General features: G+C 39.9%; 1 protein-coding gene across 2 annotated transcripts in view; it reads left to right on the top strand.

Annotated features, from left to right (window-relative positions):
- Nucleotides 1-24,393: 24,393 nt before the first annotated feature.
- SLC17A5 (solute carrier family 17 member 5) overlaps nt 24,394-25,750 on the top strand; it is a 49,200-nt gene continuing 47,843 nt past the window's right edge. The window contains exon 1 of one of the 2 annotated variants that reach the window (XM_082474242.1): nt 24,394-24,646. In XM_082474242.1, coding sequence (XP_082330368.1) covers nt 24,553-24,646 — 94 coding nt within the window. In that variant the 5' untranslated portion in view covers nt 24,394-24,552. The remainder of the gene's footprint in view (nt 24,647-25,750) is intronic. The other variant, XM_082474241.1, reaches the window with a different exon arrangement.

Here is a 25,750-nt window from a genome sequence, read left to right on the forward strand (position 1 = left end):
ACATTTCTTGTATTTTCTCAATCTGTGCCTCCACTTTATTTCCGAGATTTTTGATCATCTTTACCATCATTACTCCAAGTTCTTTTTCTGGTAGGTTGCTTATTTCCTCTTCATTTATTTAGTCTTTTGGGTTTTTACCTTGCTCCTTCATCTATAACATATTTTTTTGGCATCTAATTTTTTTTGATGGGTGGAGCTGTCTTCCTGTCTCACTGCTTGTTTGGCCGAAGGCGTCCAGCACTAGAGTTTGCAGGCAGTTGGGTGGAGCTGGGTCTTGGTGCAGAGATGAGGAGCTCCAGGAGAGCTCACACAGATTAATATTCCCTGGGGCCTGAAGTTCTCTGCTGGTCCAGTGGCTTGGACTAGGCATTCCTACCACAGGAGCTCAGGCCCCATCCCCAGCCTTTTTTTATTTTCCTTTGTGCTTAGTGTAGTTTCACTTGTTCACAGGGTACTGCGTGCAGAGGCCTTGACCCCGGCACTTGAGACTGGAGTTCCTGGTGAGACATGGCTGTACCAACACTGCAGCTGGAGGACCGTGTCTGAAACTATAGGTTTAAAGAGGCTTAAAAGACAACAATTAGTAGCAATGTATGAATATATTTGGCTCCTGATCCAAACAGAACCCTGAATAAAGGATTGTTCCATTTCTAAACAGTTGAAATTGTGCATACTGATTGGGTATTTGATGATATTAAAGAATTTTTATTCATTCTTTAGGCTGGAGTTATACTTTTTGAAAGGGTTTTTATCTTTTAGACATACATACTGAAATAATTGAGGATGAAATTTATGATGTCTGGGATTTGCTTCAGAAACAATACAGGAACCAATTCAGACGCATTAGGATAGCTATTATCAAATAAATAAATAAATAAACCACAGAAAATAATAAGCATTAGAAAGAGTGTGGAGAAATTGAAACTCTTGTACATTGCTGGTAGAAATGTTAAATGGTGCAGCCATGGTGAAAAGCTGCATGACAGTTCCTCAAAAAATTAAACATAGAATTACCATATGATTCAGCAATTCCACTTTTGGGTACACACCCGAAACAACTGAAAGCAGGGACTCAAACATATATTTGTACACCCTTGTTCGTAGAAGCATTATTCACAATAGCCAAAAGGTGAATGCAATGTAAGTGTTCCTTGATGAATTAATGGATAAACAAAATGTGACATATTTGTACAATTGGGATATTATTCAGAAAAGAAATTCTGACATGTGCTGCAACATGTTTGAACCTTGGCAGCATTATGCTAAGTGAAATAAACAAGTCACAACAGGACAAATATTGTGTGATTCCATTTATATGAGGTACCCGGAGTAGTCAAATTCATAGAGATAGAAAGTACATTTTACTGGTGGTTGCCAGTGGCTGGGGAGAGTGGGGCATGGAGATTTATTGTTTAATGGGTAGGGAGTTTCAGTCTGAGAAGATTAAAAATTTCTAGAGATGGATGTTGGTGATGGTTACACAACAGTATGAAAGTATTTAATGCCACAGGACTGTACACTTAAAAGTGGTTAAAGTGACAAATTTTATGCTATGTATATTTTACTATAAATAATAATAAAATTCAACACCCACTTATGATAAAAACTCTCCACAAAGTGGGCATAGAGGGAACCTACCTCAACATAATAAAGGCCATATGCAGCAAACGTCATTCTCAATGGTGAAAAACTGAAAGCATTTCCTCTAAGATCAGGAACAAGATAAGGATGTCCACTCTCACCACTATTATTCAACATAGTTTTGGAAGTCCTAGCCGTGGCAATCAGAGAAGAAAAAGAAGTAAAAGGAATACAAATTGGAAAAGAAGAAGTAAAACGATAACTGTTGCTGATGACTTGATACTATACGTAGAAAATCTTAAAGGTGCCACCAGAAAACTACTAGAACTAATCTATGAATTTGGTAAGGTTTCAGGATACCCTTCAAGTTTTCCTTCAGGATACAAAATCAATGCACAGAAATCTCTTGCATTCCTATACACTAACAACAAAAGATCATAAAGAGAAATTAATGAAACAATCCCATTTACTATCTCATCAAAAAGAATAAAATACCTAGGAATAAACCTACTTAAGGAGGCAAAAGACCTGTACTCAGAAAACTATAAAACACTGATGAAAGAAATCAAAGATGACATAAACAGTTGGAGAGATATACCATGCTCCTGGATTGGAAGAATCAATATTATGAAAATGAGGTATCACCTCACACTGGTCAGAATAGCCATCATCAAAAAATCTAGAAACAATAAATGCTGGAGAGGGTGTGAAGAAAAGGGAACCCTCGTGCACTGTTGGAGGGAATGTAAGTTGATACAGCCACTGTGGAGAACAGTATGCCGTTTCCTTAAAAAACCTAAAATAGAGCTACCATATGACCCAGCAATCCCACTACTGGGCATATACCCTGAGAAAACCATAATTCAAAAAGATACATGTGGGCTTCCCTGGTGGCACAGTGGTTGAGAATCTGCCTGTCAATGCAGGGGACACGGGTTCGAGCCCTGGTCTGGGAAGATCCCCCATGCCGCGGAGCGACTGGGCCTGTGAGCCACAAGTACTGAGCTTGCGCGTCTGGGGCCTGTGCTCCGCAACAAGAGAGGCCACGATAGTGAGAGGCCCGCGCACCATGATGAAGAGTGGCCCACACTTGCCACAACTAGAGAAAGCACTCGCACAGAAACGAAGACCCAACACAGCCATAAAAAATAAATTAATTAATTTTAAACAAAAGAAAAAAAAAAAGATACATGTACCACAATGTTCATTGCAGCACTGTTTACAATAACCAGGACATGGAAGCAACCTAAATGTCCATCGACAGATGAATGGATAAAGAAAATGTGGCACATGTATACAATGGAATATTACTCAGCCATAAAAAGGAACAAAATTGAGTCATTTGTAATGAGGCGGATGGACCTAGAGTCTGTCATACAGAGTGAAGTAAGTCAGAAAGAGAAAAACAAATATCATATGTTAACGCATATATATGGAATCTAAAAGAACTGTACCGATGAACCTAGTGACAGGGCAGGAATAAAGACACAGACGTAGAGGACAGACTTGAGGACACAGGGGAGGAAGGGGAAGCTTGGACAAAGTGAGAGAGTAACATTAACATATATACACTCCCAAATATGAAATTGTTGGCTAGTGGGCAGCTGCTGCATATAGCACAGGGAGATCAGCTCGGTGCTTTGTGACCACCTAGAGGGGTGGGATAGGGAGGGTGGGAGGGATACTCAAGAGGGAGGAGATAGGGGGATATATGTATACATATGAGCTGATTCACTTTGTTGTACAGCAGAAACTAACACAACATTGTAAAGCAATTATACTCCAATAAAGATGTGAAAAAATTAAAAAAATAATAAATTGCATTATCTAATGCATTACTGATGGTATAAAAAATACAATTAATCTTTGCATGTTGATCTTGGATTCACCAACCCTGCCAAACTCTTATTAGTTCCAAGAGTTTTTCTGGAGAATCTCTTGAATTTTCTATTAAAAGTTGGTCCCCCTACACCTGAAACTAACACAACATGGTAAATCAACTATATTTCAATAAAAAAAGTTTTTTTAAGTTGGCCCTCCATATCTGCAAGTTCTGCACCCACATATTCAACCAACCACAGATTGAAAATACTGGAAAAAAATTTTCCAGAAAGTTCCAAAACACAAAACATGAATTTGCCAGGAACTGGCAACTACTTAATAGGAATTACATTGTATTTACAACTATTTACATAATATTTACATTGTATTGGGTATTGTAAGTAATCTAGAAGTGATTTAATGTATATAAGGGAGGATATACATAGGTTGTATGCAAATACTATGCTATTTTATATAAGGGCATCCCCAGATTTTGATGTGGGGGCACCTGGAACCAATCCCCAATGGACACTGAGGGACAATTATAATTAGTTTCCATCAAGCAACCACAGGGACATGAAAAAGTAGAGTTTAACTGACTTGATGGTGACAGCATCAGAGCCTTGAAAGAGGTTTAGAATAGTATAGGCAAGAAGTTCAGGTGCTAGTAGCAGAGCCTAATCAGTAATGTGGTGATAGGACTAACAAGGCAGAGCGGGAATTCTGAGCAAGGATACGAGCTGGAACTCCCCAGGGGATGTGCTAGCACTAGAGCCACATGTAGGGTCTGAAAATGGAGCTGAGGCGGAGCGGGGAAGGTAGCATGGGGTCTGGAGTAACTCAGGCGTCAGAGGCAGTAACTGAACCAGACAAGAACATCACTCCCATGGAGGTCATTTAATGCAGACAGGTTTGAGCAAAAACTAGACTTTGTCAAATGCGAAGAAACATGGGGATAAAGTTGCTTTGTTTTGGTTGAGACACTGAGTGCCAGTAGGCGCTACCACTTCAAAGCAGGAAAGAGTACAGTGAGAGAGAAAAGACCTGGATCCCCACTGGCGGTGGAGCCCTGAAAGCCAATTTAGACTGAAACTTTTTGACTTCTCATAACCACTGAAAAAGGAGGTAATTTTGTCGAGTTATGTCTCTCCAGGGACTGTAGTTAATAAACCCTTCTTTTTGTAAATTCCCATCACCACTTCTGGGTTCTTCCGTGTTTTTTGTTGTTGTTGTTTGTTTGTTTGTTTATAAATTTATTTATTTATTTTGGATGCTTTGGGTCTTCGATGCTGCGCGTGGGCTTTCTCTAGTTGTGGCGAACGGGGGCTATTCTTCGTTGCGGCGCGCGGGCTTCTCATTGCAGTGGCTTCTCTCTGTTGCGGAGCATGGACTCTAGGTGTTCAGGCTTCAGTAGTTGTGGCGCATGGGCTCAGTAGTTGTGGCTCGCGGGCTCTAGAGCACAGGCTCAGTAGTTGTGTTGCATGGGCTTAGTTGCTCCGTGGCATGTGGGATCTTCCCAGACCGGGGCTCGAACCCTTGTCCCCCTGCATTGGCAGGCAGATTCTTAACCACTGCGCCACCAAGGAAGTCCTCTTTGGTATTTTTTTAATTTTCATTACAGGACTCAAAATTTTAGCGTGTGACCCCTCTGAGTTCTAGATGTCTATTTAAGAGGGCCCTAGGGTCACATCACGATTGTATGGAAATAACTCTATTACCTGGAATAGGGTGCTTAGTCTTTTGTGTTTGAAGGCCTAAAAGCAGAAATGAGGAGGAATGGTAATTGGGGTGATAGGTCCATAAGGCAACAGAGGCTTGAATTCATCCAGCTTGCATTCTGAATCCAGGAAAAGCCTACTTGCCCCTCTGGCCAGAGAAGAAGCCAGTCAGACATTGAGTACTGTCCAGTTTCCCAGGGCGATGTCATTCTGCATCAGCCTGCCACCTAATGGTCATAACAATTGATGCAACGTGTTACTGGTATCACCACATGATCCGAATAGTATGACCTCATCTTTTTCTGTGCTTCAGAGTAAATGCTTTCTGGGTCAAACCGAGGAGGAGAGGAAAGTAAATGTTCCTGTTACAAAGCGACAATGGCAAAACATTACTGATAAAAATTCTTATGAAAAGATAAGAAATGTAATTCTTATATCTGTTATAATTAGGAGTGTACCTAAGACAAGTGTTTCAATGTCACTTGCTGAAACTTCATAGAAATGGGCCATCAAAAGCCTCAGCTTACACCACAGTGAGATGATTGGCTCAGCCACGTAAAACGCGAGGAAGGACGTGAGGATGAGACCACAGGGGTTTCAGGGTTACCACCCGGATTGTGAATAGCCTTGTATTCATCACTGTAGACACCACCATGAACAAAAGAATTTCCACTTCCCTCACTAAAAACTGAAGATGACCTCAGCTCAGTGCCAAGCACCACCTTGAGACAAAGGCCACCCATCCTAAAAATACCTTTCACTTGTACTCCTGGAGAACAGGTTCTCCAGGACATGAAAGCAGCACTAGGTTACTTATTCTAAGTACTTTCCATTGTACTGAGAACTTTGCTGTGAAAAGAGTTTGCCCTGGGCCAACACCACAATTCTCAGTGTAGACTTGAGTGATCTCCCAGCCTCAGTTATCTCCAGAAGCAGCAGCTGTAGAGGACACCCAGCCAACGGGCAGAACCTGGAGTAGTGCCGAGTAACAATATCAGGCCTGGCTCTAAATTTTAAGTCCTGTACATGCAAAGTCATCTATCATAGGGACCTTTCATGCCCAATTCACAGCTTCACTTCTAGTTTATATGCAGTCAGAAGGCATCATCAACTCAAAGCTCCATGAGAACGCTAACCTCTGATGTGGAATTAGTCAGTGCTACCCTCCGATGTATTGGGGTTTTTGTTTGTTTTTACTTTTTGTTTGTTTTGGTTTTAGACCATAAAAGGTTTTTACTTTTTGTTGACTGGAAATCATATATTAAAATAAGCCCTCTGTAGGATAATGCCCAGTAAAAAACTGATCTCACATGTTTAGGTGCAAAAGAGTGGAAGAGGAAAATACACATTAAGGGGGCGTCTCTCCTCTCCATGATCTAAGGGGGAAAGAAAGGGAGCAAATAAACATTCCTGGGACACTACAGCGCTCCAGGAATTTTGCCATCTTGTATATTACTTAAACCTTGAATAAAAACTTGTGAATTGGTCAAGATCCTCTACACCTTACCACCTATATCCTTGAGTAAATTGCTTACACCTCCAAGCCTCAAGGTCCTTGTCTGTCAAGTGGATATAATACCTTGGAGGGGGGCCATAAGGATTAAATGAGAAAAAGAACCTAGCACAGAATAAACTGTAGTAGCTATAATATTGAAGACAGCTCTTAATCCCATTCTACAGGGGATAAAAATATCAGTTGTAAATTAATGTAAGCTCACTACAACTTTTTTTAAAAAGCCAAGAAGAATACAACATCAAAAATCTACAGTTAGAGCCATATCCAGAAACTAACAGCTGTTGTTCCATTGATTACTATGGAAAATAAAATGAAATGCTAGTGAGTTTCTAAAGTCTATTTTCAGGTGACCCAGGTTGTTGTTTTTCACACATATTGGGTTTATAATGAACTATTAGAAAGGAAAAGATTAATCTTTACTCTGCCTTTCCCCAGATCCTGTCAGAAAGTTTTAAAGGTTTCTAAAGTTTGAGGAGATAATTGCTAGTGTGATCTTGTTCCCTCAGGATAGCTGAAACTATCTCCAGCAATTCCATTCACTCCCAAGTAAGGATCCAGTTATAGAAATGCAGTTTCCTTAGACAACACTAAGGTCCCAAGTGTTTATCTGTACTAAATGCTTTGGCACTACTTTCATAACCTTTTGAACTTATGCAGGGTCTGAATTATTAAATCGTTAATTAATTAATTAATATACATCAACCCTGGTTAGGAGACAGCAGACTGCACTGATTCCCTCATTTGCAACGGGGTAAAGAACTTAAGAGACCCCCTTATGTGTAGGAGTGGGTCTGAATAGCACGAGCAGGTTTGCCTAGACTGAAGGATAGTTTCCAGAAATACATCTAGATAAAAATTTGTCAATCCCCAAAAATATATACAACACAAGAAGTTTAGTGATAACAATATGCATTATGTTTTATGGTCTTCACTAAATGAAATCCTTATTTTTTTAAGTAGTTTGTTGCTTCCAAACAAATAAAATGTGTATTTTTTAAAAACACAAGAAATCTGCTCCTTAATAACTCAGTTTTCAATCTGTTATGTACATAGGTCCAAAGATCACCAACAGCACTGACAATACCTTCCACATTACCATTTAAAACACAGAAATTAAAGAGTAATAAGCCATAGGGTTGTAGACCCTTCACTTAAAAAAGTTCTATTTGTCAAGAGACACTGGGCTTCCCTGGTGGCACAGTGGTTGAGAATCCGCCTGCCAACGCAGGGGACACGGGTTCGAGCCCTGGTCTGGGAAGATCCCACATGCCGCGGAGCAACTAGGCCCGTGAGCCACAACTACTGAGCCTGTGCGTCTGGAGCCTGTGCTCCGCAACAAGAGAGGCCGCGATAGTGAGAGGCCCGCGCACCGCGATGAAGAGTGGCCCCCACTTGCCACAACTAGAGAAAGCCCTCGCACAGAAACGAAGACCCAACACAGCCAAAAATAAAATATAAAAATAAATAAATAAAATTTTTAAAAAAAAGAGACATTGTTGCTTCAACGGACAGGAAATATTATGGCCAAGACATCAACTGTAAACCAGAGAGTAAGATGCTTTGATAGAACCCCCTTGAATCTATTGTAAATCAGACATTTCCCTTGAGTTCTCATTATTCCTGAAGAGAGCTGCAACATGGCTTCTCCAAAATGGATACTGAGTCTAAAGCATTTTTAGAAAATTATATTTCCAAAATGTCTTTTGACATGCACTAAAAGTCCTAGAAACAGACACCATTGAAAAGAATTGAAAAGCCTTAACTCTGCATTGGCCAGAGGTTTTTTTAACCCTATCAGTTAATATAAAATCAGATAAATTATACAAAAAGAAAACTGTCATCTGAAATGTGTGAGGAATTCCAAAAGAACATAATGCCTGTCTATCCCTTGTAGGCATTATATTTTAAAACATTAAACTGAACTGTCAGTATGTAAAATATAGTAGAATCTTAAGGTCTTTCCATCCAATAGGATCTTTTGTGTGTGTTCTCTTTCAAACATGAAGATGAAACTAAACCTCTATCAAAAAGGCATGTACTTTACACATCATGATTCTGTCAGAATGTGAAAATTCTACAACATAAATGGTCTGGTTTCTTTAACAAATAAATGGCATGGCAAGGGGGAAAAGGTATAAAACTTTTACAGATTAAAAGAAACTTGGAATGCTCAATATCATATGTCATTAAGGAATTGCAAATCTAAACAACAGTGAGAGAAATGTCTATTTAGATCTTCCACCAATTTTTTGATTGGGTTATTTTTTTTTTATATTAAGCTGCATGAACTGTTTGTATATTTTGGAAATTAATCCCTTGTTGGTTGCTTCATTTGCAAATATTTTCTCCCATTCTGAGGGTTGTCTTTTCTTGTTGTTTATGGTTTCCTTTGCTGTGCAAAAGCTTTTAAGTTTAATTAGATCCCATTTGTTTATTTTTGTCTTTATTTTCATTACTCTAGGAGGTGGATCAAAAAGGATCTTGCTGCGGTTTATGTCAAAGAGTGTTCTGCCTATGTTTTCCTCTAAGAGTTTTATAGTAACTGGCCTTACATTTAGGTCTTTAATCCATTTTGAGTTTATTTTTGTGTATGGTGTTAGGGAGTGTTCTAATTTCATTCTTTTACATGTAGCTGTCCAGTTTTCCCAGCACCACTTATTGAAGAGGCTGTCTATTCTCCACTGTATTCTCCACTTGCCTCCTTTGTCATAGAAGATATGGTATATATATATAATGGAATATTACTCGGCCATAAAAAAGAACAAAATAATGCCATTTGCAGCAACATGGATGGACACAGAGATTGTCATACTGAGTGAAGTAAGTCAGACACAGAAAGACAAATATCATCTGACACTGCTTATATGTGGAATCTAAAAAAAAAAGGGGGTACAAATGAAGTTATTTAAAAAACTGAAGTAGAGTCAAGGATGTAGAAAACAAGCTTATGGTTACCAGGGGATAAGGAGGGGGAGGGATATATTGGGAGATTGGGATTGACATATACACACAACTATATATAAAATAGATAACTAATAAGAACCTGCTGTGTAGAACAGGGAACTCTACTCAAAACTCTGTAATGACCCATATGGGAAAAGAATCTAAAAAAAAAAAAAAAAGAGTAGGTATATGAATATGTATAACTGATTCACTTTGCTGTACAGCAGAAACTAACAAACACAATATTGTAAATCAACTATACTCCAGTAATAAATAAATAAATAATAAACAAACAAACAACAATGAGATATCATTACACACCTATTAGAATGACTAAACTGCAGAACACTAACACCACCGAATGCTGGGAAGGTTATAGAGCAACTGGAACTCTCATTCAGTGCTGGTGAGAATGCAGAATGGTGCAGTCACCTCAGAGTATTTTCTATTGTTCAGCGATTTCTTACAAAACTAAATATACTCTTACCATATGATCCAACAATCATGCTCTGAGGCATTTACGCAAATAAGTTGAAAACTTTAGTCCACACAAAAACCTGCACACGGGTATTACAGCAGCTTTATGCATAACTGCCAAAACCTGGACAAAACCAAGATGCCCCTCAATATGTAAATGGATAAACAAAGCCATACATTGGAATGGTATTCACTGATGAAAAGAAATGCATTATCAAGTCATGAAAAGAAAAAAAAAGTCATGGAAAGATATGAAGTTACCTTAAATGCTTACTGCTAAGTGAAAGAAGCCATCATGAAAAGGCTACATACTCTATGATTCCAACTACATGGCATTCTGGAAAAGGAAAAACTATAGAAACAATAAAAAGATCATTTGTTGCCAAGAGTTGGGGAACAGCAAGGATGAAGAGATGCGTGGAGCGCAAGGGATTTTTAGGGCAGAGATGTTATTCTGTATGATACTATAATGGTGGATATATGACATTATAATTTGGCAAAACCCACGGAACTGTACAGTACTAACAGTGAACCCTAATGTAAACTATGAACTTTAGTTAATAGTAATACATCAGTATTATTTATTTTTTTTGACCGCATTGGGTCTTCGTTGTGGTGTGCAGCCTTCTCATTGCAGTGGCTTCTCTTGTTGTGGATCACGGGCTCTAAGCACGTGGGCTTCAGTAGTTGTGGCATGCAGGCTCAGCAGTTGTGGCGCACGGGCTTAGTTGCTCCGCGGCATGTGGGATCTTCCCGGACAAGGGCTCAAACTCGTGTCCTGTGCATTGGCAGGCAGATTCTTAACCACTGCACCACCAGGGAAGTTCCAGCATCATCATTTTTTAACCTTTTACCTGAAATGTATGAAATGATGTCTGGTAATTGGTTTAAAATAGTCTGGTGATGGCTATGGAGTAAGGGGGGGACCAGGGAGACACAAGTTAGTTGAATGGGAGATAGATGAAACAAACATGGCAAAATACTGATAATCATCAGAATCAAGTTAATTGTCAATAGTAGTTTATTATTCTATTCTCTCTACTTTCATGCATGTTTGAAATTTTTCTTAAGGAAACGTTTATTCTAAGGCATGTACTTTGAAATGTTTTTTAAGGATTGTGCTGATCTGTTTCCCTTATGACCAAAGGGCATAACAAAGTAGATTAGAACATAGACTGGGTTTTCAGTTTAGGACCATCTGCTGCACAGCCATGAAGGGGGACTGTATGGGGACGACTGAGTCTTAGTTAGGCAGTAACTGGAATTCATTTTCAAGCTTAATGTATTGGCAGTCTAATCCAAAAGTAGAGTAATTTCCTTAAACCTGCATCATAGCATTCAATTTATACATTCCCTTGCCTAAGTAATCAGAAAAAAGCCAACAATGACTCAGACACAACTGAAGCTATCCTTGAAAGTCTCTTCCAAGCTTTACAAAGGTAGGATAGCGTTCATTTCTTTAAACCTGCATCAAAGCATTTTATTTACTCATTCCTATGCCTAAGTAATCAGAAAATGCCAATAAGGAAAACGATGACTGAAACACAATGAAAGCTCTCAGAAGTAATGAGGTCAGCAGCCAGGGGCCCTACCCCAGTCCAAACCTGCACCACTTTTGGACAGCTTGCCAAGTGTAGACTGAGTTTTGTTTTCAAAATTGTCCTTCCCAGGCCATTTGGTGTGTTTTAAGACAAAGTGTCATCAAAAACTCTTTTATCCTTGTTTTTTGGCATCCCGTGTCTACCTGCCGTCTAACCCTCTTGGCGTTCCCATTGCCAGCCCCTTGGACTTGATGGAATCTGGCCTCCTTAGTGCTAATCCTATGCACTCTCTAGCACACCAATTACCCCTCATCCTCAGATCCTTCTCACTGATGGTGGGTTCAGATAATGGACCAACACCCAAGCCAAGAAAATTTTAGCACCCTGTGAATGAAGAATTACATAGGTGATCTACTGGAAAGCAGCATGGAAAGAACATGGGATTTGGAGTAAGACAGACATACATTCTCTCTACAACCAGACCACCCTGAACACTCTTGATCTTGAAAGCTGAGCTGGGTCAGGCCCAGACAGGCAACAGACACATTCTAATCTTTGTGCTTAAGGAATGTCACTCTCTCTGAGTTCAGGTTTCCTTAGTTATGAAGTGAGAATAATGATACCTAGACCTATAGATGCTTTCAGAATTAAATAATAGGCATAAGTGCTTACCATGGTGCCTGACACGTAACATGTACTGAGTCCCGTGTATCCTATTACATTGGATCAAAGTGGTAATGGGGGGGGTTTTTACCACATGAGTTGCAGCACACAAGCACTGTTGGCGCAGAGTTCTTTTAGGAGGTTAATAACCTTAGTTTTTGACCTTAATCTGATCATCTCTTCTCCCTCAAATAAGTCCTCCCTACAGCTCCACCTTGTAATCCCAATAAAAGACCGTGTCTTCCTATCAACTCACTGATGCTCTTCTCCACAGAAAGCGTTGTATGGGGTCCACCTCTGCTGACATCACTGTGGCTTAGCTGTCAGCTTGGCTACTTGAGAGACAATAGTGTGACAATAAAACAATAGACTATTGGGGTTTTTTTTTTTTCAAATAAACACAAATTAATGTAAAAGAGAGCACAAGTTTTAACAGATTAAATACCTTTTCTCCAATTCTCTATCCCTCAAAATACTTTTGGAACTTTCTTTGTAAAACTCTATTAAGAGCCATTTCTTCACTCCTTCATACAATCTCGTTACTTTATAGCCACATCTTGTAAGTTAAAACTGTGACCTACTTTGACTGCTTTCATTTATATGTAAGGGTGCCACTACATAGCATTATTAATTATGTATCTTGATGTTGGTTTTTACTTGGAGTTGGAGGGATTAATCAATCACTAAAACTCTGAGGTTTGGTTTTGCTTTAGCTGTTGTTTGGATTTTTGTCCTTTGGTGCTTGCTTGTTTGTAGACAAACCAAAAGGGGTCTATTGATGGAGATTGGTATCACCTCACCAACTGATGTAACCAGTTCTGATGGAATTTTTTAAACACAGAAAGGATTAAATTTTAATATTGTGGTTTATTAGCATTCTAACTAGTGAGTTGTTAAGATTGCGATTTTTATTCCTGAGGTACTCAATTAGAAAGATAAGCTCAACATAACTGCATTTTTCTTTTTACTTAAATTACTGGTACAGAAAACAACTATAAATGTGTCCTATTAAAAAGAATACCTGGGACTTCCCTGGTGGCGCAGTGGTTAAGAATTCACCTGCCAATGCAGGGGACACTGGTTCAAGCCCTGGTCTGGGAAGATCCCACATGCCACAGAGCAACTAAGCCCGCGAGTCACAACTACTGAGTCCACAAGCCGCAACTACTGAAGCCCGCGCACCTACAGCCCGTGCTCCGCAACAAGAGAAGCCACCGCAATGAGAAGCCCACGCACCTCAATGAAGAGTAGCCCCCACTTGCTGCAACTAGAGAAAGCCCATGCACAGCAACAAAGACCCAACGCAGCCAAAAAAAAAAACAAACAAACCTAAAAAATGGAAATTCAGCTATTTCTCTACAAAAGGATTGATCGATCATAGCTTCTCTAAAAAGCAGCAAACTCTCATGTGTCATCTTAAATATGGTTGAATTCATATAAAACTTTTAGGAATACAACCATCAGAAAAATAAGTTGCTGCTGTGTTAATTAGCAGGTTATAGTGATGGTGTAACACTTTCTAATATCCAGATCCCAGTATCTCAGATTATTTTTTCTGTTATAAAACAACAACAATTAGTTTCTAAGCCAGTATATCCTTCATTAGTCAGAAAATAGGAATGTATATGTGGAGAGAATTCTGACCAAAAGGGATTATCAGGAAGGCTGACTCAACAACACTGTGGCTTCACATACTAGTTAGAAGGACAGATTTGAACCTTAATCTTCTCATCTGCCTGAGTCATTCAATTTTGAGTTGCTTTGCATGCAGTTTTAGCTTATTTCTGAAGGTCATCCTGTTTCTTCTTCTTCTTGTGTGATTTTCCCAGTTGATTCACTATCTGCTTCACTGATAATTCACAACATTTGCAAAAATTGATGTAGTTTAAATTCCCTGAAGTTGAAGAGCTAAAACTACGACATATCTTCTAAATTTTTCAGTGTATTTAAATTTTACATATGGGTCTTTTCCAGGCTTTTCACAGAGGCAAAATTACTTATATCTCTTTTTTAAGTGACTGCTTTTTCAGCTTCCCTATAGCAAATCAATGAAAGGAAACTGACAAAGAAAATGCCATATAATTTATAATCAACAACTAACTTTACATATTATATACCTATCATTGAAATGACTTCCAAGACTAAGCAAAATTGTACTCAAAAGTTTTAAGATGCAAGGGTAACATAGGAGATGTAGAAAATCAAGAAAATTATGAAGAAGCACCATCCTCGGATCTGAATTCTAGAAAAGGCAATAAATCTGAATTGTAATAGTGGCTCTCACTGATCTTGGACAAATCACTTCATTCAATTGCCATGCATTAGTTAAAATGGTTATAAGTCCCACGTGTCTGTGGGTATATTACAATAATTACTCAATTGTTAGGTTGAAAAGCACTGAGGAAATTTAAACTCTGCTATAAAAATAATTGAGTGCACACTTTCACATAAACATGACAAAAAACTGTTCACATTTACCTGCCTTATTTTGTTTATATTTTGATCACTGTCTGAGGACATCTGTCAGTACAGCTGCCTGAAGGAAACAGGATATGGGAAAGTATGCCCAGACTGTTCGTTTTTGAAATTCCTTTCTAAAAATATTATCACTCATCCTCTCAAATACATTAATCATATACCACTGGCTCTCTAGAAAATATAAATTAAAAATATGTCCTCTAACTTCCATAATTGTTAGAGAAATATTTATACTTCCCTTGGACAGTAATTAAGAAATATTTTCTTCAAGATACATTTTACTTATAAACTCCTTGGAGGCACAAATCATGTTTATTCATCTCATACACTCTCATAGCACCCAGGACAGGCCCTCACACATAATACGAAGCTCCATAAATATTTCTTAAGCTGTTCTGTCTGCTTAGAGCTGGAATGGAAGATAAGTAAGTCAAGGTTCCTCTTCTCAAGGAATGACTCACACACTATAAACCGTCTTAGATAACACGATGTGCTATAATAAAGGTATGGACGATACACACTAAAGCAAGAAAAAGGGAGATTGTCAAGAGATCTTTAAAGAAAGGTGACATTTTAGTCTAAGGACAAATAAGAACTCACCATGCACAAAAGAAGCAAACAGGGAAAACGTGGTGTGCAGTCCAATGTGTAAAGCACCAAGCGGGTGCAGGAAGTGCGGAAGATAGCTGGAAACTGATGCCAGTCTGTAAGGATCTCATGTTCTCCACCAAAGAATCTGGATTTTATCTTCTAGACAAGTAGTCTCCAAAGTGGGGTGCACTCACTCCGGAGCATATGCAAACCAATTCAGGGAAACACCAGAACATCTATTTGTATTTATATTTTCTCATCCTTTTTAATTTTGAGTGTTTGTTGAGTATAATGTGTGTATGTGTGTGTGTGTCTGTGTGTGTGTGTGTAATTTATATAGAAAAAGACACAAGTTGGGTCCATATTCAGAATTTTTACTGATGGAGTACACAATCAAAAATGTGAAGACCCAGGCCATAAGTTACCATTGAAGGGTTTTTTAAAGGGGTAACAGTATCAGACCTATATTATGCAGAGATAGCACTAAGGTACATGTAAATGATACTTTTACCAGGGAATGGAGAAATATTTTTTCCAGCTTTGTTGAGATATTGACATATAACTTATGTAAGCTTTTAAGGTGTACAATGTGATGATTTAACACATGTATATATTACAAAATGATACCACAGTAAGGTTAGTTAACACCTCCGTCCCCTCATATAATTGTCTCTCTGTGTGCATGAGTGTGGTGATGATATTTAAGATTTACTCTCTTAACTTTCAAATACATAATACAGTATTGTTAATTATAGTCACCATGCTATACATTAGATCCCTTGAACTTATTGATCTTGTAACTGGGAGTTTGTACCCTTTGACTGACATCGCTCCCATTTTCCTCACCCCACCCCCAGCCCTTGGCAACAAGCATTCTACTCTCTATTTCCGAGTTCAGCTTTTTTAGATTTCACATATAAGTGAGAACACACAATATTTGTCTTTCTCTGTCTGACTTATTTTACTTAGCATAATGTCCTCAAGGTCCATCTATGTTGTCACAAAAGGCAAAATTTCCTTTTTTATATAGGTGAATAATATTCCGTCATATTTTCTTTATCCATTCATTTGTTAATGGACACTCAGGTTGTTTCCATATCTTGGCTATTGTGAATAATGCTGCAGTGAACATGGGAGTGCAGGTATTTCTTTGAGATCCTGACTCCACTTCCTTCAGATGTATATCCAGAAGTGGAACTGCTGGATCACATGGTAGTTCTGTTTTTAATTTCTTGAGGAACCTCCATACTGTTTTGCATAGTGGCTGCACCAATTTACATTCCCACCAACAGTGCACAAGGGTCCCATTTTCTCCAAAGCTTCACCAACATTTGTTAGCTTTTGTCTTTTTGGTAATAGCCATTCTAACAGGTGTGAGGTGATACCTCGTGGTTTTGATTTGCATTTCCCTGATGATTAGCGATGCTGAGCATCTTTTCATGTACCTGTTCGGCTGTTCATATGTCTTCTTTGGAAAAGAAGTCTATTCAAGTCCTTCACCCATTATTTAATCAGACTGTTTGGTTCTTATGCTGTTGAATTGTATGCGTTCCTTTATGTATTTTAGGATGTTAACCCCTTATCAGACAGATGGTTTGCAAATATTTTCTCCCATTCTTTTTATTCTGCTGATTGTTTCTTTTGCTATGCAGAAGGCTTTTTAGTTTGATGTAGCTCCACTTATTTTTTATTTTGTTGCTTGTGCTTTGAGTGTCATATCCAAAAAATCATTGCCATGACCAACATCAAGGAGCTTTTTTCCTATGTTTTCTTCTAAGGGGTTTTACAATTTCAGGTCTCACATTTAAGCCTTTAATGTATTTTGAGTTGATTTTTGTAAATGATATAAGATAGAGGTCCGATATCACACTTCTGCATGTAGTCGTCCAGTTTTCCCAACACCAGTTATTGAAGACGCTATCCTTGACCCAGTGAATATTATTGGCACCCTTGTCAAATAGTTGACCTTATAAGTGTGGGTGTTTCTGGGCTCTCAATTCTGTTCCATTGGTCTATGTATCCATTTTTATGCCAGTACTGTTTCAATTACTATAGCTTTGTAATAAAGTTTGAAATCAGGAATTGTGATGCCTGTATTATAAGGAAAATATATTAGAGAGAAACCTTAGACTTAATAGAAATTTTCCTACCAATCCTATCCTTTTAAAATATTTTTACACTCTTTCTTAAATAATTCCATTAGATCATTGTTTTAAGTTAGGCTGATCTGTGGTACTTAAAGTTTTAGTGTTTCTCCTTTGCAAAACTCTATTTTCTGAGCAAATATTTTGACTAATATTCTATATAAGTTACAAAGATAATTTGAGGAAAAAAATGATCAGTGGAATTTAACTCACAGAATTCTGTGAGGAAAAGGTCTCCAAATGGTGAAATGTTTCTTCATACAAAATAATATGACATAATTTAAAGAAAATAGTTGCTAAATCCTAGAGATTCAAAACCATAAAATGACAAAGAATTCTGAAATTAATCCGAAGAAATCAACTCTCTGATGATCAACTGTCAAGTTTGGCGAAAAAAAAATAAATCAAAACATTGAAAAAAATATCTCAATAACCATTATATCTCAATAATCATTATCATTTGTGATTATAATTATTTACTTTAGAGGAAAATCTGGGATAAAGAAAGGATGATTTTATAGGGCCACACTGTTCATCCAAAAATTCCTTTACCGACTTTATTTCTAAATTTAGTGATTCAAATATTTGTCTCTCCATTGAGTTTTTTAATCCCTATATATTCCTACCTACTTGAAATTCTCACCTTGGTAGTTTCACCATGGCCAACATGATAAGGCACTGTGAAACATGATAAGCACAGTGAAAGAAACATGGTTAGGAACTTCTCAGCTCACAGAGATAAACGAGACTTGGTACCAGCTCCTAGGACACCTACAGTCACAAAAAGGAACTAAAACAGCTGCACAGCCAACTACTAACCATGTAATTCCAGATAGAATGTGATACGTGTTTTAAAAGAGGTATAAGGAAAATCAAAAGGGAGTTCCTCTACACTGTTGGTGGGAATGTAAACTGGTACAGCCACTATGGAGAACAGTATGGAGATTCCTTAAAAAACTAAAAATAGAGCTACCATATGATCCAGCAATCCCACTACTGGGCATATGTCCGGGGAAAACCATAATTTGAAAACATACATGCATTGCAGCACTGTTTACAATAGCTAAGACATGGAAGCAACCTAAATGTTCATCGACAAATGAATGGATAAAGCAGATGTGGTCCATATATACAATGGAATATTATTCAGCCATAAAAAAAATGAAATAATGCCATTTGCAGCAACATGGATGGACCTAGAGATTATCATACTAAGTGAAGTAAGTCAGAAAGAGAAAGATAAACATTATATGATATCACTTATATGTGAAATCTAAAATATGACACAAGTGAAGTTAGTTACAAAACAGAAACAGACTCAGATATAGAAAACAAATTTATCGTTGCCAAAGGGGAAAGGAGTAGGGGAGGGATAAATTGGGAGTCTGGGATTAGCAGATACAAACTTCTATATATAAAACAGATAAACAACAAGGGAACTATATTCAATATCCTGTAATAAACCGTAATGGAAAAGAATATGAAAAAGAATATGTGTGTGTGTGTATAACTGAATCACTTTGCTGTACACCAGAAACTAGAACATTGTAAATGAACTATATTTCAAAATAAATAAATAAATAAGGGAGTTCTTAAGATGGGTAAGCTCATTTTCTAAAACAAACTTAATAAAAACGATAATAGCTAACATATATTGAGACTACCCATCATGTACCATGATTTGCATGCATTATCTTATTTATTCCTCATAATAACCCTATGAGTTGTTTAACAGTAATAGTTGTTTCTATTATTATCTTCATTTTATAGAGGAAAAAAACAGCTAGATTCTTTTGAACTAGGCACTGCTCAGAAGACACTCTTTTCCCATGCAGACACAGGATTTGGGGGGAAAAAAATAAGTCCTCACATGGTCTACAACTGTGCTGTCCAAAATGGTAGCCCAAGCCACATGTGGTCATTAAACACTCGAAATGTGACTGGTCTTAATGAAGATGTGCTGTAAGTATAAAATACACACCAGGTTTCGAAGAATTAGCACTGAAAAAAATAATGTAACATATCTTATTAAGTGTTTTATATTGATTAGATGTTGAATTGGTAAAATTTTTAGTATATTGGGTTAAAGAATGTATATTATAGAGTTAATTTCACCTTTTTTTGTTTTTTTTTCTTAAGTTTTTAATGAGGCTCCTAGAAAATGTTAAATTACATATATATCTTGCATTATATTTCTATTGAACAGCACTGGTTTAGAGTGTTGTTAAAGAAAGGAATTATTAACCAAAAAATAAATAACATCAACGACAATCTTCTATGGTAGTGAGCAGGAATTAAATGCCAGATATAAGGAAGAAAAAGGTGTTATCTTACACTTTTTTAAAAAACCTTCTTGAGAAGATTATAAAAGAAAACAAAAACAAAACAAAAGTACCTCCTCTGGGCCTGGAATCAATGACAACATAGTAGCAAGTAGTACATCCAGCACCCATCTTGGTTTCTAATATCATTCACCTTGGAGAAATGGCAGGAGCAGAGACTATACAGGATGAGCTGGGACAGCTTGTAGCACCAGAAAGTAAGGTAGTGCTCAAAAAACACAGCAGGGGGCTTCCCTGGTGGCGCAGTGGTTGAGAATCCGCCTGCCAGTGCAGGGAACACGGGTTCGATCCCTGGTCCAGGAAGATCCCACATGCCGCGGAGCAACTAAGCTCGTGCACCACAGCTACTGAGCCTGTGCTCTAGAGCCCATGAGCCACAACTACTGAGCCCACATGCTGCAACTACTGAAGCCCACGCGCCTAGAGCCCATGCTCTGCAGCAAGAGAAGCCACCGCAATGAGAAGCCCGCGCACTGCAATGAAGAATAGCCCCCGCTCGCCGCAACTAGAGAAAGCCCGCGTGCAGCAACGAAGACCCAACACAGCCAAAATAAATAAATAAAATTAATTAATTAATTAAAAAAAAAAAAAACAGCAGGGGCATACAAAAGGGGCACAGGAGCCAACTGAAAGAGCTCCCAATTACCAAAGCTGGAACAATTTGAGCAATAAAATAAATAACAAAGTGTTGGATTATAACCCAAAGTATAAGATAAATAACCATGAGTCCATACTAATACAAATAAATGATTGAATAAATCAACAAATGGGGGTGGGAGGGAGGGAGAGATTGGGAGTTCAGGATTGACATGTACACACTGCTATATTCAAAAACAGATAACCATGGGAGTTCCCTGGAGGTCCGGTGATTAGGACTCTGTGCTTTCACTGCCGTCACCCAGGTTCAATCCCTGGTCGGGGAACTAAGATCCTGCAAGCCACGCATTGTAGCCAAAAAAACCCGATAACCAACGAGGACCTACTGTATAGCACAGGGAACTCTGCTCAATCCTCTGTAATAACCTAAATGGGAAAAGAATTTGAAAAAGAATAGATACATGTATATGTATAACTGAATCACTTTGCTGTACATCTGAAACTAACCCAATATTGTTAATCAACTATACTCCAGTACTAAATAAAAATGTAAAAATAAATAAATAAATAAAATTAGAGTCCCTAATTTTAAAAAATATATAAAATAAACAAATGGTGGGAAACAGACACTTTTCCCATACAAAAGAATTCTGCCCCTCAAACAGGTGAAGCATAAAGTCCCTACCCCTCAAGTATAGGCTGCACATACTGAGAGAAAAAAATGGAACGGGAGGGGGGAAAAAAAGAGGAACTTGAGGAAAACCCTGACAAACACCATCTTAGGCATGTGATGAAGTTTAACACCACCAGTGATAACCATCAATGATAAGTTATGTTGACAGCATATTCCCTTGAAACTATGTGATGAGGATGGCACTTTACCTCTGTGGTCTTTAACCCCACAACCCCAGTGTAATTATAATAAAAACATCGAACAAACTCAAATTGGGAGCCTTTCTACAAAAGCTACCAGTACGCTACAAAACTTTCAAGATCAGCAAAAACAAGGAAGGTCTGAGAAACTGTCAGTCTACAGGAGCCCAATGAGACACAATGCCTAAATACAATATAATGTGGCATCCTGGATGGAATCCTGGGACAGAAAAAGAACATTAGGTAAAAACTAAATAAATCTGAATATAAACTATGAACTTCCATTAACAATAACCTATCAGGGCTTCCCCGGTCGCGCAGTGGTTAAGAATCCACCTGCTAATGCAGGGGTCACGGGTTCGAGCCCTGGTCCAGGAAGATCCCACATGCCGCGGAGCAACTAAGCCCGTGTGCCACAACTACTGAGCCCATGTGCCACAACTACTGAAGCCTGCGTGCCTAGAGCCCGTGCTCCGCAACAAGAGAAGCCACCACAATGAGAAGCCCATACACTGCAACTAAGAGTAGCCCCCGCTCAGTGCAACTAGAGAAAGCCTGCACGCAGCAACAAAGACCCAATGCAGCCAAAAATAAATAAATAAATTTATAAAAAAACAAAAAACAAAAAAACCAATAATCTATCAGGGACTTCCCTGGTGGCACAGTGGTTAGGAATCCACCTGCCAGTGCAGGGGACATGGGTTCGAGCCCTGGACTGGGAAGATCCCACATGCCGCAGAGCAACTGGGCCCATGTGCCACAACTACTGAGCCCGCATGCCACAACTACTGAAGCCCACGCCTAGAGCTCGTGCTCTGCAACAAGAGAAGCCACCGCAATGAGAAGCCCACGCACCACAAAAAAGAGTAGCCCCAGCTCGCAGCAATTAGAGAAAGCCTGCGTGCAGCAATGAAGACCCAATGCAGTCAAAGATAAATAAATAAATGTATTAAAAAAAAATCTATCAATATTGGCTAATTAGTTGTGATCATGTATCATACTAATGTAAGACCTTAGCAACAAGTCAAACAAGGCAAAGGGTATGAAAAACTCTCTGGACTATCTCTACAACTTTTCTGTAAACTTAAAACTTCTAAAATAAAAAGTGTGGGTTTTTGTTTTTTTTTTACAGGACCTCCTGTGGTTTGAAATATTTCAAGTCTGTTGGAACCTTTATTCCCTGGTTCAAGTCTTTTATAACCTTGCTACTCAAAATGTGGTCACCTGTGAGCTTCCTAACAATACAGAAGCTCAGGCCCATCCCAGATATACTAGTCAGGGCCCACCAGAGAAACAGAACCAATAGTGTGTGTGTGTACGTGCAGGCACAGAATAAGAATTATAAGGAAATGGCTCGTGCAATTATGAAGGCTGGCCAGTCTAAATCTGCAGTGTAGCCTGGCAGCCTAGAGACCCATGGTGCAAATGAAGTCTGAAGGCAGTCTGCTAGAGAATCCCCCCCTTGCTCAGAGGGTAGGTCTTCTATTCAGGCCTTAGATTAATGGAATAAGGTCTACTCACATTACAGAGGGCAATCTGCTTCACCAATTTAAATGTTAACCTCATCCAAAAGCACCCTCCAAGTAGATACATAAAATTAACTGTCACCGAATACTGTTATCACTTATATGTGGAATCTAAAGAATAAAACAAACAAATGAATATGACAAAACAGAAGTAGACTCACAGATATAGAGAACAAACTAGTGGTTACCGGTGGGGAGAGGGAAGGGCAGAGGGACAAGATAGAGGTAGGGGGTTAAGAGATACAAACTACTATGTATAATATAAATAAGCTACAAGGATACATTGTACAGCACAGGAAATATAACCAATATTTTATAATAACTTGAAATGGAGTATAATCTATAAAAATTTTGAATCACTATGTTGTACCTGAAACTAATATATTGTAAATCAATCAAACCTCAATTTTTTAGAAATCAATGTAATTTATAATATCATATTAACAAATTAAAAAATAAAAACCAAACAATGATTTTTTAAAAGTTTTTAATTAACTGTCATACCACACCTGATAAATCTGAACCTGAATTTTAAAAGGAACTGCCTGGTGATTTCCTACATTCAAGTTTAAGGGGCCTTGCTCTACAGGATTCCTGGAGGGCCAGAATCCTCCTCGGACAGTTTAAATCTCATACATGATCACTTCAGTAACTCAGAAACAAGGCTTGATTTGTCCTCCTTGCAACGTGATGACCTTGCTAGCATTTACCGATCTGGAGGTTACGGTTGCCTCCAGCAGTCGCTGCCACCCTCCCCTCCGGACAAGGCTGACCCTCTCATTTGTTCCCACGTGGACCTCACCAAGCCTCTGACCTGGCTGATTTAACTGCTGGCTTGTGGGTTTCTTCCCTGCTGCAATGAACTCCCCAAGGGCACCTACCGTATCTCATTTTCCCCTTCATCTCCAGTTCTTTATTACCCACAGAGAACTGCCTGTGGTCAGAAGAGGTATGTCCCACTCCCACCCCCTCCCCGCAAGGCAGGCTAGTGCATTTTCCTAGCGCTTCTACCTTAGAGTCAGCAGATGCCAGGAGAACCTGTTCGATTTAGACCTGTGGAGACATACGTCCGATGGTTCTATAGAGTGAACCATATGAAACTGCTGATACTGGGTTATTTTGACCTACAAAGTAGGCAATTACATAGGACTCAACAATATGTTTCTATTGCCCGTTTTTCCGCCTCAAAGGGTATCCTGGAGACAATATGCTGTCACGGGCAGATAGTACCAGGGTTGCTAATATTCACGGCAATTTACTACTATAACTGAACGTCAAATACAAAACATCCACTCCAAGTTCGGTCCAAGCCCTCCCCTCAATTATGCACGATGTAAGCCCCTGCCGCCCGCCTCAAGGCTCCCAGCCACCCCTGCTCCCTGAGCTCCTTGTACACGGAGGGCCAGGGAGGGGAACGCTGTTCCTTCGAACACCAGCGACCCGGCGGGCCGGCTACCCAGGCGTCCACCGCGCCGCGGCGAGCCCGGACGCCCGAAGCGCGCCGTCTCCACCCAACCGGCTGCCGAGTAACCGGGACCCAAGATGGCGACAGGGGCGGAGTCTGCGTAGCCGCCCCTGGGCGGGGCCCGAGGCAAGACGTGGCCGAGGGGCGGTGCCAGGCCGGGGGCGGTGCCAGCGGCCCAGCTCGGCCCGGCCACCTCGGCCCGGGGGGATCTGCGGCTGTTCAGTCTGAGTTTTCTTCTCCGCTGGGTGGTCGGTGCCGCCGCTCCTTGGAGGCGTCATGAAGTCCCCGGTTCCGGACCAGACCCCGAGCGACGGCGAGGAGGGCGAGGACCGCACGCCGCTGTTGCAGCGCGCCCCGCGGGCGGAAACCGGTGAGCAGCTGCGAGAACCAGGGGCTTCGGGCGGGAGGCGGTCCCAAGGTAGAGGGTGTCCAGAGCTGCTTAAGCGCGAGGGGACTGAGAACGGGGAGCCCATTCAGGACCCCACTCAGCCCCCGCCTTCTCGGGTGCCCAAGAAGCAGCTCTGGGGCCCAGGAGGCGGACTGGACCGTGAGGCCGGGCCGGGTCGGGCGGAGGCTCGGGCGGGATCTCTGCAGGTGCAGCCCCGGGGACCTCGGCAGGTGCAGCCCCGGGGGCCTCGGCAGGTGCAGCCCCGGGGGCCTCGGCAGGTGCAGCCGGCGCGCCCGAGCGGGGAGCTGCTGGGCGCCGGCGGCGCTGGGCTCCCGGCGATTTTCGGTAGTATTGAGCCGGGGACCCTGTGGAAGAACGAACTGGGGGAGAATCTTGAAATCAATGGGCAGAGGGCGGAGGGGAGGACCCCCCCTAGAAGAGCGAACTGGGGAGAAACCTGCAATTGAAGGATAGAGGGCGGGACGGAGCCGCGGGCTCTTCCTCCGTGTCACTGCCAGGTTGCCACAGCTGCTCGCCCTCTAGCACGTGATCTGGTAGCTAGCTCCCTGGGCGTGAAGAGGAGACACAGAAAAGGACTGAGGTTAACATTTGTGAGTATGCGGAGGAAAATTATTGGATAACCCAGCGAATATCTTGAAATTGTGCAGTAAGAGATTAAAAGTACTGCATACATTGTTTTTCCCCTGTATAGCTGTCTACGATTAAGTTTCAGCAGTCTACGACTTAAGTTAGGAAACAGGTTATCGTCAAAATAGGCTATTGATAGAGCACTAAGATAATTTGAACAAAGTCTTGCAACAAATGGAAAAGGAGTTACTTCACAATGCATCTTCCCTGAATTTGGGGAAATTAAAATATTTTGCTCTACTTCTTTAAAAGAAATTAAAACTAAAGAATAAATCAGTTTGCATGCATTATATAGTTTCAAAGATGTGTGCATGAGAAACAGAGTTGAATTCGAAATTTGACTTTTCCTGACCAAGAACAGTACAATCCTGTGGTATCTTCTAAATTTGTTTTTATCATTACCAGATGGTGGCAGTAGAGGTGGTAACATTATAGCTC

Source organism: Balaenoptera physalus (genome assembly GCF_965194825.1).
Source record: "Balaenoptera physalus genome assembly, chromosome: 9".
In the NCBI taxonomy this organism is placed as follows: Eukaryota; Metazoa; Chordata; class Mammalia; order Artiodactyla; family Balaenopteridae; genus Balaenoptera; species Balaenoptera physalus.